This window comes from Vollenhovia emeryi, unplaced genomic scaffold (genome assembly GCF_000949405.1).
Source record: "Vollenhovia emeryi isolate VEMERY1.0 unplaced genomic scaffold, V.emery_V1.0 DF939146.1, whole genome shotgun sequence".
NCBI classification, from domain to species: Eukaryota; Metazoa; Arthropoda; class Insecta; order Hymenoptera; family Formicidae; genus Vollenhovia; species Vollenhovia emeryi.
This window is the reverse complement of record NW_011967220.1, coordinates 1,882,022-1,895,082: the sequence shown is the minus strand read 5'-3', so window position 1 is coordinate 1,895,082 and position 13,061 is coordinate 1,882,022. Positions and strand designations below refer to the sequence as shown.

Here is a 13,061-nt window from a genome sequence, read left to right as displayed (position 1 = left end):
GAGTAAACCATCTGGCGGGCTAACCTTTTAGCGGACACATCGCGAACCACGTCGTGAATCCCACCACGTGGGGTATGCCAAATTCGTCTGACAAAAGAAAAGAAACGGTGGTAAGTTATAAATTTTTGACCGGCTCGAGCTCCGGAGCACGAAGTGGGGTGACTCGATGAGGGCGATGAGCGGTCTTGATGACGCCAAGTATTTCACATTGACAATCAATTAGCAAGACAATCACCAAGAAACATCAGGCAGTTGGGGAATGACCATGATGGCTTGTAAATCCAACGGATCGCGGGCGGATCCAGCGACAATCGAGATTGTCTTGATCCTCGCTTGATCGGCGCGCACTATGACACACAATCCAATAATACCAAATTATAGCTAAACGTATCGCTTGCCTCCCAAATTCGCGATGGCAAAGATTGCCATCCTCAAGCTCTATTCAAGATATTAATGTTCAAATTTTGCCCTTGGTACACTTGAACTGAAGTAAACTTCCTAACAATTGTACTTCGCTGTGTTCTTGTAGGCAAATCAGGCCTGTCCAATTTGGTCGAATTATGAATCGCTCAGGATCGACGTTGCGGAATTAAATTCGCGAACACTTTTAACACCGCGGCAGCAATAAAACCTAGAATTTGCGAAGCGATCGATACACGCATGTTGTAGTTGTTAGTGGGTTGTTCCATTGGGGTGTGGTTAGAAAAGCGATGAAAGCACCGCAATCCAAGGCTGCTTAGCGGATGAACTGGCCTAAGTTGATACCTGGAACCAGAAGGTACGGCCCTTTGAGGTCTTTCGCCTCTTTCGACAGCGGGGCCGTGTTCGAATTCGGGCAGCTGCTACTGCGGGCGACGGACGGCACATAAGTGTCCTTCGGATCACGACGCTCCTGCAAATCTGACGTCAACAAGGCATGCATACCACATGAACAGTCGCAATCTGAAAATGTCGATTGTGTCGTACGTGTTTTAACAAAGTTAGCACACCCTAGGACCCTTGGACCCGACTCTTTCGTCTCGCCACCGTCGTCGGGGTGGTCTTCAACGAAAAGCAGGCGAAAATAATAACAAAATTGGATTAGAAATTAAGAACAATTAAATTAAATCAACTTAAAACGTAACAAACCCTTAATGACCCGAAATAGCAGAGATGAAAGTGATTTGTAAAATGAAAATTAAGATTAGGAATTTTAAAAAAATTAATCTTAAAAATGCGTCCATTAGACATTATTTCGGGCCATTACGAGCACAGAAGGTAATAAATAAAATACATATGCTAATTAAAAATAATAAAAGTTATGACAGGATGTAGGGATGTTGTCTTGTCTCAAAATTAATAATTGTTTATTACGGTGTTTATTACTTTGTTTATTATGTAATAAACTTATTAAACGACAAACAAAATGTAATTTAGAAGGAATGACAAATTAAATAAAAACGTGAAGTAAAAGGGAATGAGGGAGGCGCACGCACGTGGAGAACGGGGTACGTTAAGTGGATAAACCGGGTGGTGCTAATCACGTTGAGAGACAATCTGTGTTTTTGGGCAGCCACACGTCTGATATTATGTACACTATTCGTGTGGAGCCATCGGCAACCTGTCAAAAAGTAATTTACCGATATTGGGGCGAGGATATAACGTGAAACTTACTCTTCGAGGAGGAATGGTTGCGTCCTATCTCAGCTAACGATCTTATGATCGGTAACTTCGACATGTTATTGTCTTTGCGTCTTTCGTGTTGGTGCCGATGTCGCACGAGAAGGGCTTCTCTCACCTGAAATGATATTAATACTCCGTCTGATCGATTGGTTAGAGGTGCACGTGCGGCTGATGCGCCCAAGTATTGATTCGCAAATCAGAAATATCAGGAATAAGTATAGAATTGTAAATCTAAATCTTTCACTTCTCTGCACCTTAAATCCGATAACCGGGTTTCCGACGATGACTTTGTTAGCCTTGTAACCGATAACTTACATATTTAACGAGACGTATGAATGAACTTCGTATATATTCCATATCAATGACAAAATGTGGAGATTATAAATGTACTTGCGATCTATCTAAAGGTATCGCGATAAAACTTTTAGTGTATAGGACAGATATTTGAACGACATACTTTACTTTTTCTCACACACAGATTTAAACGACCTTTCTTCACATGCTTTATTACATTCTTACCTTCTCTCGCAATTCGACCGACAGTACTTCTTTATTGATCATATTATCGAGAACAAGATCGGCTATCTGTTCTAAGCTGCCTGCCTCCATGTCGAGCATGACGGTCCCGTTTAAAAGGAGGCTCCTTAACTCGAAGAGTGAGTGCAGTGATAAAGTTGCAACGTGAGGTTTGCTCCACCTATTGCCACCTTCCTCGACGTCTTCCTCGAACTTGATCCATCTGTGTATATTATATTTATGTATAACATTTGCGTATACGATGCTTCTCTTTATGAAAAATACTTTTTATTTTATTTTAAGGATTAAAAGCTTCAACTCTTTTAATCCTTTCCAAACTTTTAAGTACGTATAGATCCAAAATTTTACACCAATTTTTATTCTTGTGCATCACAGACATTTTCGTTTAATTGTTTATCTCGATGTACTCAAAGGATCGAAATTATTTTGAATTGTGATGTGAATTTTCACATCATTATATTGCGTGTACAATTTTGAATATCACTTTGATTATGGAAATACATTTTGTAAAACGGCGACGGTGTCGACGCGCGACATCAATGCGCAAGCAAATTCCCGCGTCTGAAAAGATCAAAATCGACGAGGCGACGTTGCAATTCGGCCTTTACCTCGCTGTTTCCTTCCATTCCATTTCGTCGCCATCCTTGACGAGCTCCTCCATCTCCGAGAAGAGCGGATGCGATTCGTGCGCATCGTCACCGACCTCCTCGCCAAGGATAAATTGTACTCTCTGGGCTGGCGGGGTGACTAAACAATTATGCAATAAGGCATGAATCGCCGATATCAAAGTCGCATTCGGAAAGAAAAATATGCGAATGTATGTACAATATTATACAGAAAGAGCACACATTTATCAGAATATACACGCCAAGTATAATAAAGATATAACAGATGAGAAATTTTTTTTAAGCGATATCGCTTACGAAATGTTTAGCGAAATGCGATCGAAGGAGCTAACAAATGCAAAACACATACAATATTAATATTGTAACGGTAGGCATTTTGATTTGAAGTTTTCATTATGTACATTGTTTTATCAAATGAAGATTAAGAGCAACAACTTTCACGAGAACTTACACGCTAATCAGAGATGCTAAATAGTAAATCGTTAAGACATCTCGGCTATCCTCGTTTACGTGCAAACGGTACGCAAGCAAGTAAACTATCAATTTCCAGAGCATGCCTCTTATTCTCTGCGCATTTCAACTAATGAATGTAATGTCGAGAAAGAAACATTGAATAGCGTATATGAAAGAAAAATAAGATTCCTTTCTAGTAAAATATTAGCAGAGAAACAAGATAAATTCTTATACATCTAAAAATTATGAGAACAGAATGATCAGATGAAGAAACAGGATTTGGCGAGGACTGAGGGATGCCAGCGCAAAAGATATCCAACGTCACTTGATGTCTAAGAAACTTATGTAACGTCAAAAAAAAGGATATAATTTTGCGTCCGAAACGTCTTCCTGAGCACGGCTGCTTCAATTTTCTAAGTTGAGTGAAAGGAAGTTGACGTTGATCGATCGACCGACAAATAGCGTAAAATATATATACGTGTGTATGTATGAACATATGTATACGCCATGATAGATGACGCATGCACATTAGAAAGACTTTTTTTTTCAGAGACACATAGAAAGCAGAAAAAAGATAGAGACCTTCCGATTAAAACGATTGTGTAACCTGTGGTGTAATGTAAGTTACGTAGAGTTGGGTAAAATACTATTTTGTAAAAAAAGAAAATAAATAGCAGGGGAAAAGGCTATCTCATAACCCCGACCTGTTCTATAACTATCGCCGAAGACTTTAAGGTCAATCAATTATTATACTGACCTATGAGGTCTATCGCAGGATTATTTAAAGCGTAATTTATATTTAAATATTTTTCACGGTATGATATACATACTTTTAAACGTTATATTTATCTCTCGATAATATTTTTAAATAAGTAATTTCGTGCCCGAATTTTCAAATGTTTCGAATACGAGAATGCAAATGTATTCAATTACAATTTATAATTGAATTACAAATGTTCAAGGCAACTCTATTGTTTCATAAAATGGCAATTTCATAAAATGCTACAAATACGCAATTGTCATGGGCGATGTGCAATTTACTTGTTTATTATATCGCATGGTCGTAAACTTTTCGAACGTGGAAATAGCGTTCTTACCCTCCTCTGGAAATCTGTATGTGTTGTGTCGTGCGTCGTCAAAATTTCGGTACCGTTCGCACATCCCGCAAGGCTGTAAATATTTATCGCAATCGGCGTATTGCGTAACCGGATGTTATACCTCGATATACATAATTCGCACTGTACACGTGCGCAGTTTGCAAACCCGCGCGCGTTGCAGCGCGCATGGTGAGGTACTTAGGTTCAAATGCGCTCGGCACATCAAATACAATCGCGTTTATGTAACGATAATCAACGAATCAAGGCGACGTCTTCGTGATATACACAAGCTACTTATTTCTGATAAACGTTGATGCACGTGACTCGATTATCGCGGACACCTGACATCGTGTTGGAGCATTACGTTACATTAGGTTTCAAATCTAATCATTAGGCACTCGCGGAAACTGATTTCAGCGAAAGCGTCAGCCGCGACCAATCTTAATATCTCGCGCGCAAATGGACACGTGAGGTCTTCGGCGAGGAACTTTAAAGATTTACATTGCGTTGTAGGATGCACAAACGGTCCCGTATTATGTAAATATTTGTATCACATAAAAGAGTCTCGTATGTATGCATAAGGGTGGCTTACATATCATCTCGCCGGCGGGGTCGCAGATGCTAGCGAGACGACCCCTGCGCGCCATCAACAATTGTCCTGCAATGTCAACGGTGTTACCGTGTCATTCGGACGAAAAAAAATACTAATTTTCAAGAGAGTTCGTGGTATATATTTTTGTAAAAGAATTGACAAGTAAAATGAACAGATTTAAACTAAATGATTATGCTTCCTATTTAATTATAAAAAAACGAAAGTCCTTTTTAAGGGAAAAACTTATTCAATTCGTTTTGTAATTATTACACAATGTCGTATAAAACGCCGCGTTAACGTTTCTCTATCATTTGTGTTCTTAATTAGAGAGAATTACGAAAGTAAGCACGAGAATTGCGATATTGATTCAGCCGTTCGCGATGAAGAATATCTTAATCACTTGTCTCGACACGTACACAATGTTTGCTAAAGTCAAGATATTTACGATGAAAGATGTCGACGACGACGTATTGATTATCTGTATCTTGAAGATTTCCTAACACTGACACAAGTAAGAAATGAACTCACATGACGGGAATTCAACTTATTTATTTATTTTGATTTAGTAACTAGTTTACGTTGAAGTCTTGTAACGCTTCGCTAAACTTCTACATTCAATCAAAGCTCTCTCCAAGTTCTGCCATTTTCTACACGAACAGAAAGAAATACATATATCAGACTTTTCAAAACTATGTTTTTCGCGACTTGTATCTCACTACATATCATATATAAAAATGTTATTTACTTGATATATAACATAAATAAAACTTAATATTTGATTTGTAACATTATTCGAATAATAGATATAACGTAACTTTTCTTTATCCACAGTAGTTAAATAATGATAGATAGTAATTTCTGTTTGACGTCATTATCTTGGTTTATATCTATTAAATTTAAGATATATTATACATGTATCATATGATCTGGCTTTCATACTTGACTTTTTTATACAATAATTTTTGTACAAATACTTTTATATAATATGAACTAATTAAAATATTAAAGTAAACGAAATTACTGATTATTGTAGAATTAAAAATCTCTTATTATTAACGTAAATCAACTTTCGGAATTTCTCACACGTGAGATAATATTAAATTTGTAAAAATTCCCCAAAATTTTACATTTAATTAAAACTTAAAAACTTTAAAAACCATCGGCGGACTAACTAAGAAATAAATGAGTTAACTACTAACTTAACATGATTCTTTCAAGTTATAAAGATCTTCGATCTTGGATTATAAACTTACAAAGCTGTCTAAGTAAAATCGTGCTTTACTGATCCGATATTAATTGATTCACTTTACAACGATAAAAATCAATATGAAGTAAGAATTGTACATTTCAGCAAAATGTTTAAATTTAATATAAGCACAACTTTAGAAGAGCAAACTATTTATTGATCTTGATGTATTTTAGCGTTTCCCAACATGTCATTTTTAATTACAATTTCCTAATTTTTTAACAGAAACAGTTTATTTTTTATAAAATATATTTTACAAAATATCAATTTCTTTAGCTGCTGGAGTTATTCGAGTTTCAGACTATTGAAAATAGTACCGCTGTTGGCACCATAATGGTTAATAATAAATTCTAAAGATTGCATTCAGTGCCATTATTGATGTCATTATTGGCACTGGATACACAATCTGTAAAATTTATTATTGGCTATTGTGGACGCGGGGACATTGTAAATAAATAATAAAACGATATTGCGGTCAAGACATGAACGTTTCGCTGCGGCAACAATTAAATGGATAACGTTATAGTTAGCTGTAAGAAATTGCAACGAGTTTCCGACGTGTTTGCTTTCCGAGAGTCCTTAAGAAACCCATTTTCCCGAAGGTTGTAGTTGTAAATGTATACTTTCAACGCCACGAGAGTATTTCTTCAGTTTCATTGATTCTCGTAAAGCAAAGCAATACGAAATATATACCATAAAATATTCATATAAAATATATCTTTATCAAATATTTATGATAGATAATTTAATTATGTATTTCTCTTACGTTCAATCGCATTTTTTTGCATGATTTTTTCTATTAAAAAATTTATAAAGAAACCAAATTGGCATAAATATATATAAAAAAATTGTAATACTGACTTATCACGTCTTGAAAACCTGACGACATTTCCTAACAGTCTCTTAATCTTTATCACGTTTCATTCATTACGAGTGAATAACTTGATTTATTATTTCATCATCTCCCAACCTTTCGATAAGATATTCTTCACGGTAATACGTTCCGATTTTATCGGCATACTCCTTGCGAAAGTTTCCGACCGTTGAAGATGCTTTCAATTTACCATTAAATTATAGACAGAAATTTCAATATATTAAATCACACAGCTATAGAGAAAAGAAAATTATTTATACATTAATACAAACATATTTTACTTTGAAATATGTTAATTTAGTAAGTTGACGAAGTACTTAATAACAAAGAGTCTTTTACATAGATTTTATAAAGACAATATCCTACCAAATATTTACCAATAAAAGATCCACTCAATAATAAGAATAATTCTGACATAATCTGTACTAATTTCATCAAAATGACTGAGATTATTAATACTTTACATCGTTTATATTATTTTTAACATAAAATTGTAGAACTACAAAATTTTTTCCATAAGACTCGTCTCTTTTTCTCTTCTGCTCTTCTACATGTAGTTAAAACTATACACATAAAGCCGTTTCTATACCCTTATGACGAAGGGCTGCTACAGCATCTCAGTACCGACAGCCTTCTTCTATTCGATGTATCAGAAGTAGGGTGAATACCCGGATAAGTCTCGACAAGTGGTTGGCGCGATGCCACCACATTCAATTCGAGCAAAGCGGTTCCGCAAAAGCGCAACGCATCACATGTCATGTATTTCAGCAAAATTTCCGAAATGTTTTTAGCGCGAACAAAACAGTTATAAATTTTTCGAATAGTCAGAGTAATAATTCCATGAAATAAACGCAACTTTTCCAAATGCCATTAAATTGGAGTGGGCGAAATAATAGCACCGTCACAAAGCGCCATTAGCTCGCGCCGCTACGAAACGCAAGGCGGCGACCCTCGTTTCATTTTTAGACTGGCGCAGTCTTCTTTTTATTGCTATATTTACCGACTGTCTGTTCTAGGCAACAAAGGCAGGAACATGTACATCTTCACATAACTGCGGAGATACGATTGATACAAGAACGTCGCACATTTTACATTTACAGACATTATATTTAATTACATAAATGGATGCTTTGTTAGAAGCTGCTGAATTTAATATTAAACAAATGGAAGATTCATGCGAGATGAAAAAATTGCTTTTGCATTCGAGAACTATGTAATTATTTAGACAAAAATAATTTATAATTTATAATACGAATCGATTGTTATTAAAATAATACGTACGTTCAAGACATATCGATGAGACTTATAATAATATCATTTTATGTATTTCTTTTTTATTGATATAATATTTCTCTTGGGAGATCCACTTATATGCATAAGTAAAATTATATTTAAAGTCGTGAATTAATTTTACGTATTAGACATACACGTGTAATTTTTTAGGCACAAGGAAACGTAGCGTGCGTCGATGCCAAATTCTGAGTTGCAAATAGTACAAATATCATGGGATGAGTAAGATATTTATAAGACTTGATAATTTTACTGTTACACGTGCAAAATTAACTTCTAAGTTAAAGTGATATTTGATGATTTCTAGCTGAGACGATCTTTCATGAATTATTACTATTATTATTATTATTTATCGGTAAGAAGAGAAGATTATTAAAAATGTTCATTTATTATTTTTAATAAAAAATTGACTGTAATCAGTTAATGTGAGCGATAGAAATTTTCTTATCAATTTATTAAGTAATATTGCCTAGTCCGTTACAATTTAAAATAAGTGCAAAATGTAATTGAGTACATTTCTAGTGGCATTAATTTTTATCGAGCTTACTTTCAAAGTAAAATATTTATATCGTAGAAAACTGATTTAAATGAATGGTTACAGAGAAATATTACAAAGTTAACATATATCTTTTCGATGTGACATCCGAAATATTGCTGTTGTATTGAGGATGCTTGATTTTATTATTGGAAAATGGAAAAATGAACTTCCTTGTTCCAATGTATGTTACATTACAATTCGTTAATATGTATGTGTACAAGTACTTGGGTTTGATTTAACACTCTCGTACTCTTCTGTTCGTGTGCATTTATTCAAAAAGCCAGATAACACCGTAATAGGTAATTAACGTTTCGTGTGCCGCCCACGTACGAATCCTCGTTTCTGCCGCAACGTTCTATTAAGCCGCAGAATTTGAAACATCCGTTTGTTGACAAGAATGCAGGATACGATAGCAATCAAACGACACTATGGGCAATAATTATCACATAAAACAACGTACGAGAATGCGGTATCCGAACAAATTATACATACATGTATAATTTACTTTGGAGATACCAATAGATGCAAGACTTATCCTCAATGAATTAGTAAAAGTACGTTCTATTGGCGAGTTATATAGTCCCGTGACGTGAAAGAATAATTGAGTTGGCATTCGACAAAAGAAATGCTCAAAAGTGATCTCAGAATTAGCACATCCGCACTAGCCTCACTTCCTGCGTTCGTCATTATGCGATGCTTCGTCGCTGTTTCAACAGGGAAGAAGTATTGCACGGGGCGACATCATTATTGACAAGAGTCGCACAACTTTCTAGAGTACGAGGGGAAAAAACTGCGGATCAACTTACTCGGTCTGTCGTTGTCGACGTCCTCCTTACCACAGGGGAACGATTGCCGTTGTGAATGATGGTGCTTATGATGCCGGCGGTGTCTCCTTTCCCCTGGCAAATGCACGCCCACATATACCGTGTGCGCCCTGTGACCTGGAAGCAGATGAAAGGGACGCTCCGTCACACACAGTGCCTCACAAGCCGCTATGGGGAAGATGCGCGGATTTAGAGCAATTTCTCCCTGATGAAGGTGCACGCGAGCTTTTCTTTCGCCATACGAAAGGAAATTAGGTCGGCGTCGTTTGATCGCGTAATCCTGCAAAGATGTATAAACACGGGACACGTAGATCCTGCAGGGGGTGAAAACATCCACCAGGTGTACCTCTCCGGCGGATGAATTTACGCGTCGACTGTAGTTGGAGAGATCGCGTGCTAAGACGAGTTCACATGGGTGAAAAGGTCAGATTCGTGCCGGTTTTGTCGTAATACGGATGAACAGTTGAACTTTGTGCGAATGGCAGACATTAATGACACACCACTAACTTTTCTAATATTAAACATAATATTAGTAATCTTTTTCAGCACGATACGTGTTACTCACAAATATGGCCATTATGTGCTATTCGCTTTCATTAACAAAGTGTCGTCTACTATTACGCGAGAATTGTGTCGAATTGACACATGTTACAGAAAGTATGTGACAACTAAATAGATGGGCAAATAAGTCCGTCAAAGATCGCCGAAGATACATAATCTGTATTTAGATAGACGTATAAATATAATGGGACACTGGCGTATAGCGTAATAGTGAAATTAATAAAATTATGTATGCATATTGAAATATTAATAAATTTTGCATATTGAATGTATATTCCGTTAATTTAGTTAGGTACCTTTTAATAATGCAAATTTATGTTTATGCACAAAGAAAGGTACTGCGAGCTGTGAATATAATTAGTCATTCAACGAAGGGTTTTATTTTTAAAGGCAGTTTTAGAAAAGCCTTTTTTCAAGAAATCTTCGCATCGCATCGACCGTAGGAGGTGAACACCTGTCAGACCGGGACGGTCAATTTGTTTCGCTGGGCATTTACGATACAAGACCGTCACAACATGTACGGCCTCTATTCGCACGTTTCGTCATCGATATGAGCTGACCTCGTCGCAAGCCCATATCCATCCACAGTCGGTGTTGTTTAACGAAGTAACGATTTTCGAAGCACCTACACGCGCGAGGTCCGTCGTGCGAGCAAACACTGAAGCCAGATTCGTATCAGATTGACCTATAGCAGATGCAGGCACGTTATTGCCTGCTGTAGACAATATCCGATATTACAGCAAAAGCTCATCTCGCCTCCATTTGCTTATAAAATATCCGCGATTGTATGGAAATTTCGCAATTGACGGCAAGAGTCGTTGGAATTGCAGTTTATCAACAGATTGGTATTTTTCTTGTCATTCTTTGCCAGTTCCAATTTTTTCTTTTACATTATCTAAGTAATAAATTATATGAATAGATGCATGTATCTCTGACGAAAGATCTGCGATTGATGCTTCTCATCAAAATATTATCGAACGGTAGAAGAAAAAATTATGAATATTTCGCACTTATAGCAGCTTCTAAAAATAGGACGTAGATTCAATAAGTCAAATATAACCGTTCAATATCGGTAAATCGAATATTCTATATTTTACTAGGTAACTTCGACTTATCACCTTTAACGTCAACCATTTTCGAAGAATCAGAATATTTTTAACGCGTACTTTTTAAATTTGAGTCTATCTAACATAAGAAACAATTTTATCTATTTTGAATACAGTAATTAATTATTTACTTGCTAAGTTCATTTAAATTATTTGAAAATCAATCGAGTCTAATTAAAGAATTCTTCGATAAATATCGTAATTACTATTAAGAATGTTTTATGTCAAGTATTTTTAATCAATATTTATTTTCTAATAATTCCTAGAGGCTTGACTTGTAACAGAAGATATTCGTAAAACGATGTAACGGTTAAGAACTAATTATAAAACGATTTACTTAATTAATTCAGATTAAATTAAATTATTTCAGAATAATATTCTATTTATTCACAGTCTTCTAATGTAAACGGAAAAAAGTGCACAGAAAAGATTTTGCGATTACGTGTAGTGTTAATTTCCGTTAGTTTGAAGAAACTTTAAGTGGAGATCCCAAAGACCTCTTACCTTCATAATCTTTTTCCGTGTAAGACTGATGAGTAGTCCTCGCGCCCGGGTCTTTCGGGGCCTCATCGTCACCTGTCCCGCCCGGATGGGCCCCGCCACTGCCGGCTCCCGGCTGCATCCACGGTCTGTGAAAATTAATTAAATGTTTGATTTAATTATCGCGATGCCGATAGCGACGACGATTCCCCGTATGCACCCGCTACATCAACGCAAGTTTCTATTATTAGAGCATTAACGAGTTCTCCGCCGGCAGAAATACCGCCGGGTTCGTTTGTCCGTGACTTTGTTCCCTTTCTGAGGTACGTGCTGCTGACGGGAAATTTTCCCCTGGTGAACGTCCAGCCGGTGTTTTATTAATAAAATCCGATTCAAATTTTGTTGTTAACGTATGGCCGATTAATACACGTGGAAAGCTGTCTATTCATTTTGGCGACGATGCCAAATATGTGCACGCGAGCGTGCATCGACGTGAAATATTTTGTAGGCGTTTGTTCACGACCGTCCGCAACTACTGACACCAGTTAATAATAATTAAGCTTCCACCGTCGCAGTCACTTTGCACTGCTTCCTCCTCATCTTTCTCCTTCCGCTTCCATGCTATTAAGTTTCATTTCAGTCCTCCTTATATTTAATTATTTAGTTGTTTTAATGCAGTTTATTTCCATTATACACGTTTTTAAGTGATTTATCTCTATTAAGGAAAATATGAATATATAATAATAAATGTAGTCGTATAAAATATGCAAACTTTTCAATCTCTAAGTTAATTATTTTTCTTTCTTAGTAAAAATTTAATCTTGCTTTGATTTTAATTTCAGCTCGTATATACTTCTGAAATAATTTGGTGATCAAGTAATTCTTTGACACAATTATATATATACATTTTCACCTTGTATCTGTGGCACTGTTCTCGTTTGCAAATTGTCGTGAGGCTTTTATGTCTTTTACCGTCCTTGCAAGAGATATATAAATTTCGATGTTCTCGTTGTGCTTTTGCTCAGTAACAAAGTTGAATTGAGCACATTTTGCGGCAAGTTATCTTAACAACGATTTTATTCATATCGGTGATTTCAATCGATTTTCTAAACGTAGTTACACGATATTTCTGAATTCAAATATTATGTTAAATAAATTAAAGACAATTTAAATGT

At 36.1% G+C, this 13,061-nt stretch overlaps 1 protein-coding gene across 10 annotated transcripts in view; it reads right to left on the bottom strand.

Annotated features, from left to right (window-relative positions):
* LOC105566242 (electroneutral sodium bicarbonate exchanger 1) overlaps window positions 1-13,061 on the bottom strand; it is a 51,269-nt gene that overhangs the window by 19,028 nt on the left and 19,180 nt on the right. For 3 of the 10 annotated variants that reach the window (XR_001009264.1, XM_012020098.1, XM_012020097.1), the window contains 7 exons: window positions 11,911-12,035; window positions 9,722-9,856; window positions 4,968-5,033; window positions 2,808-2,946; window positions 2,182-2,401; window positions 1,654-1,777; window positions 766-1,041 (listed from right to left, as the gene is read on the bottom strand). Coding sequence is in view for 8 of the 10 variants with exons in the window: in XM_012020097.1 (XP_011875487.1) it covers window positions 766-1,041; window positions 1,654-1,777; window positions 2,182-2,401; window positions 2,808-2,946; window positions 4,968-5,033; window positions 9,722-9,856; window positions 11,911-12,035 (1,085 nt within the window). In the remaining 2 variants the exon portion in view is untranslated. Of the gene's footprint in view, window positions 1-24; window positions 88-765; window positions 1,042-1,653; window positions 1,778-2,181; window positions 2,402-2,807; window positions 2,947-4,967; window positions 5,034-9,721; window positions 9,857-11,910; window positions 12,036-13,061 lie in introns of all 10 variants that reach the window. The other 7 variants (XR_001009265.1, XM_012020100.1, XM_012020104.1 and 4 more) reach the window with 6 other exon arrangements.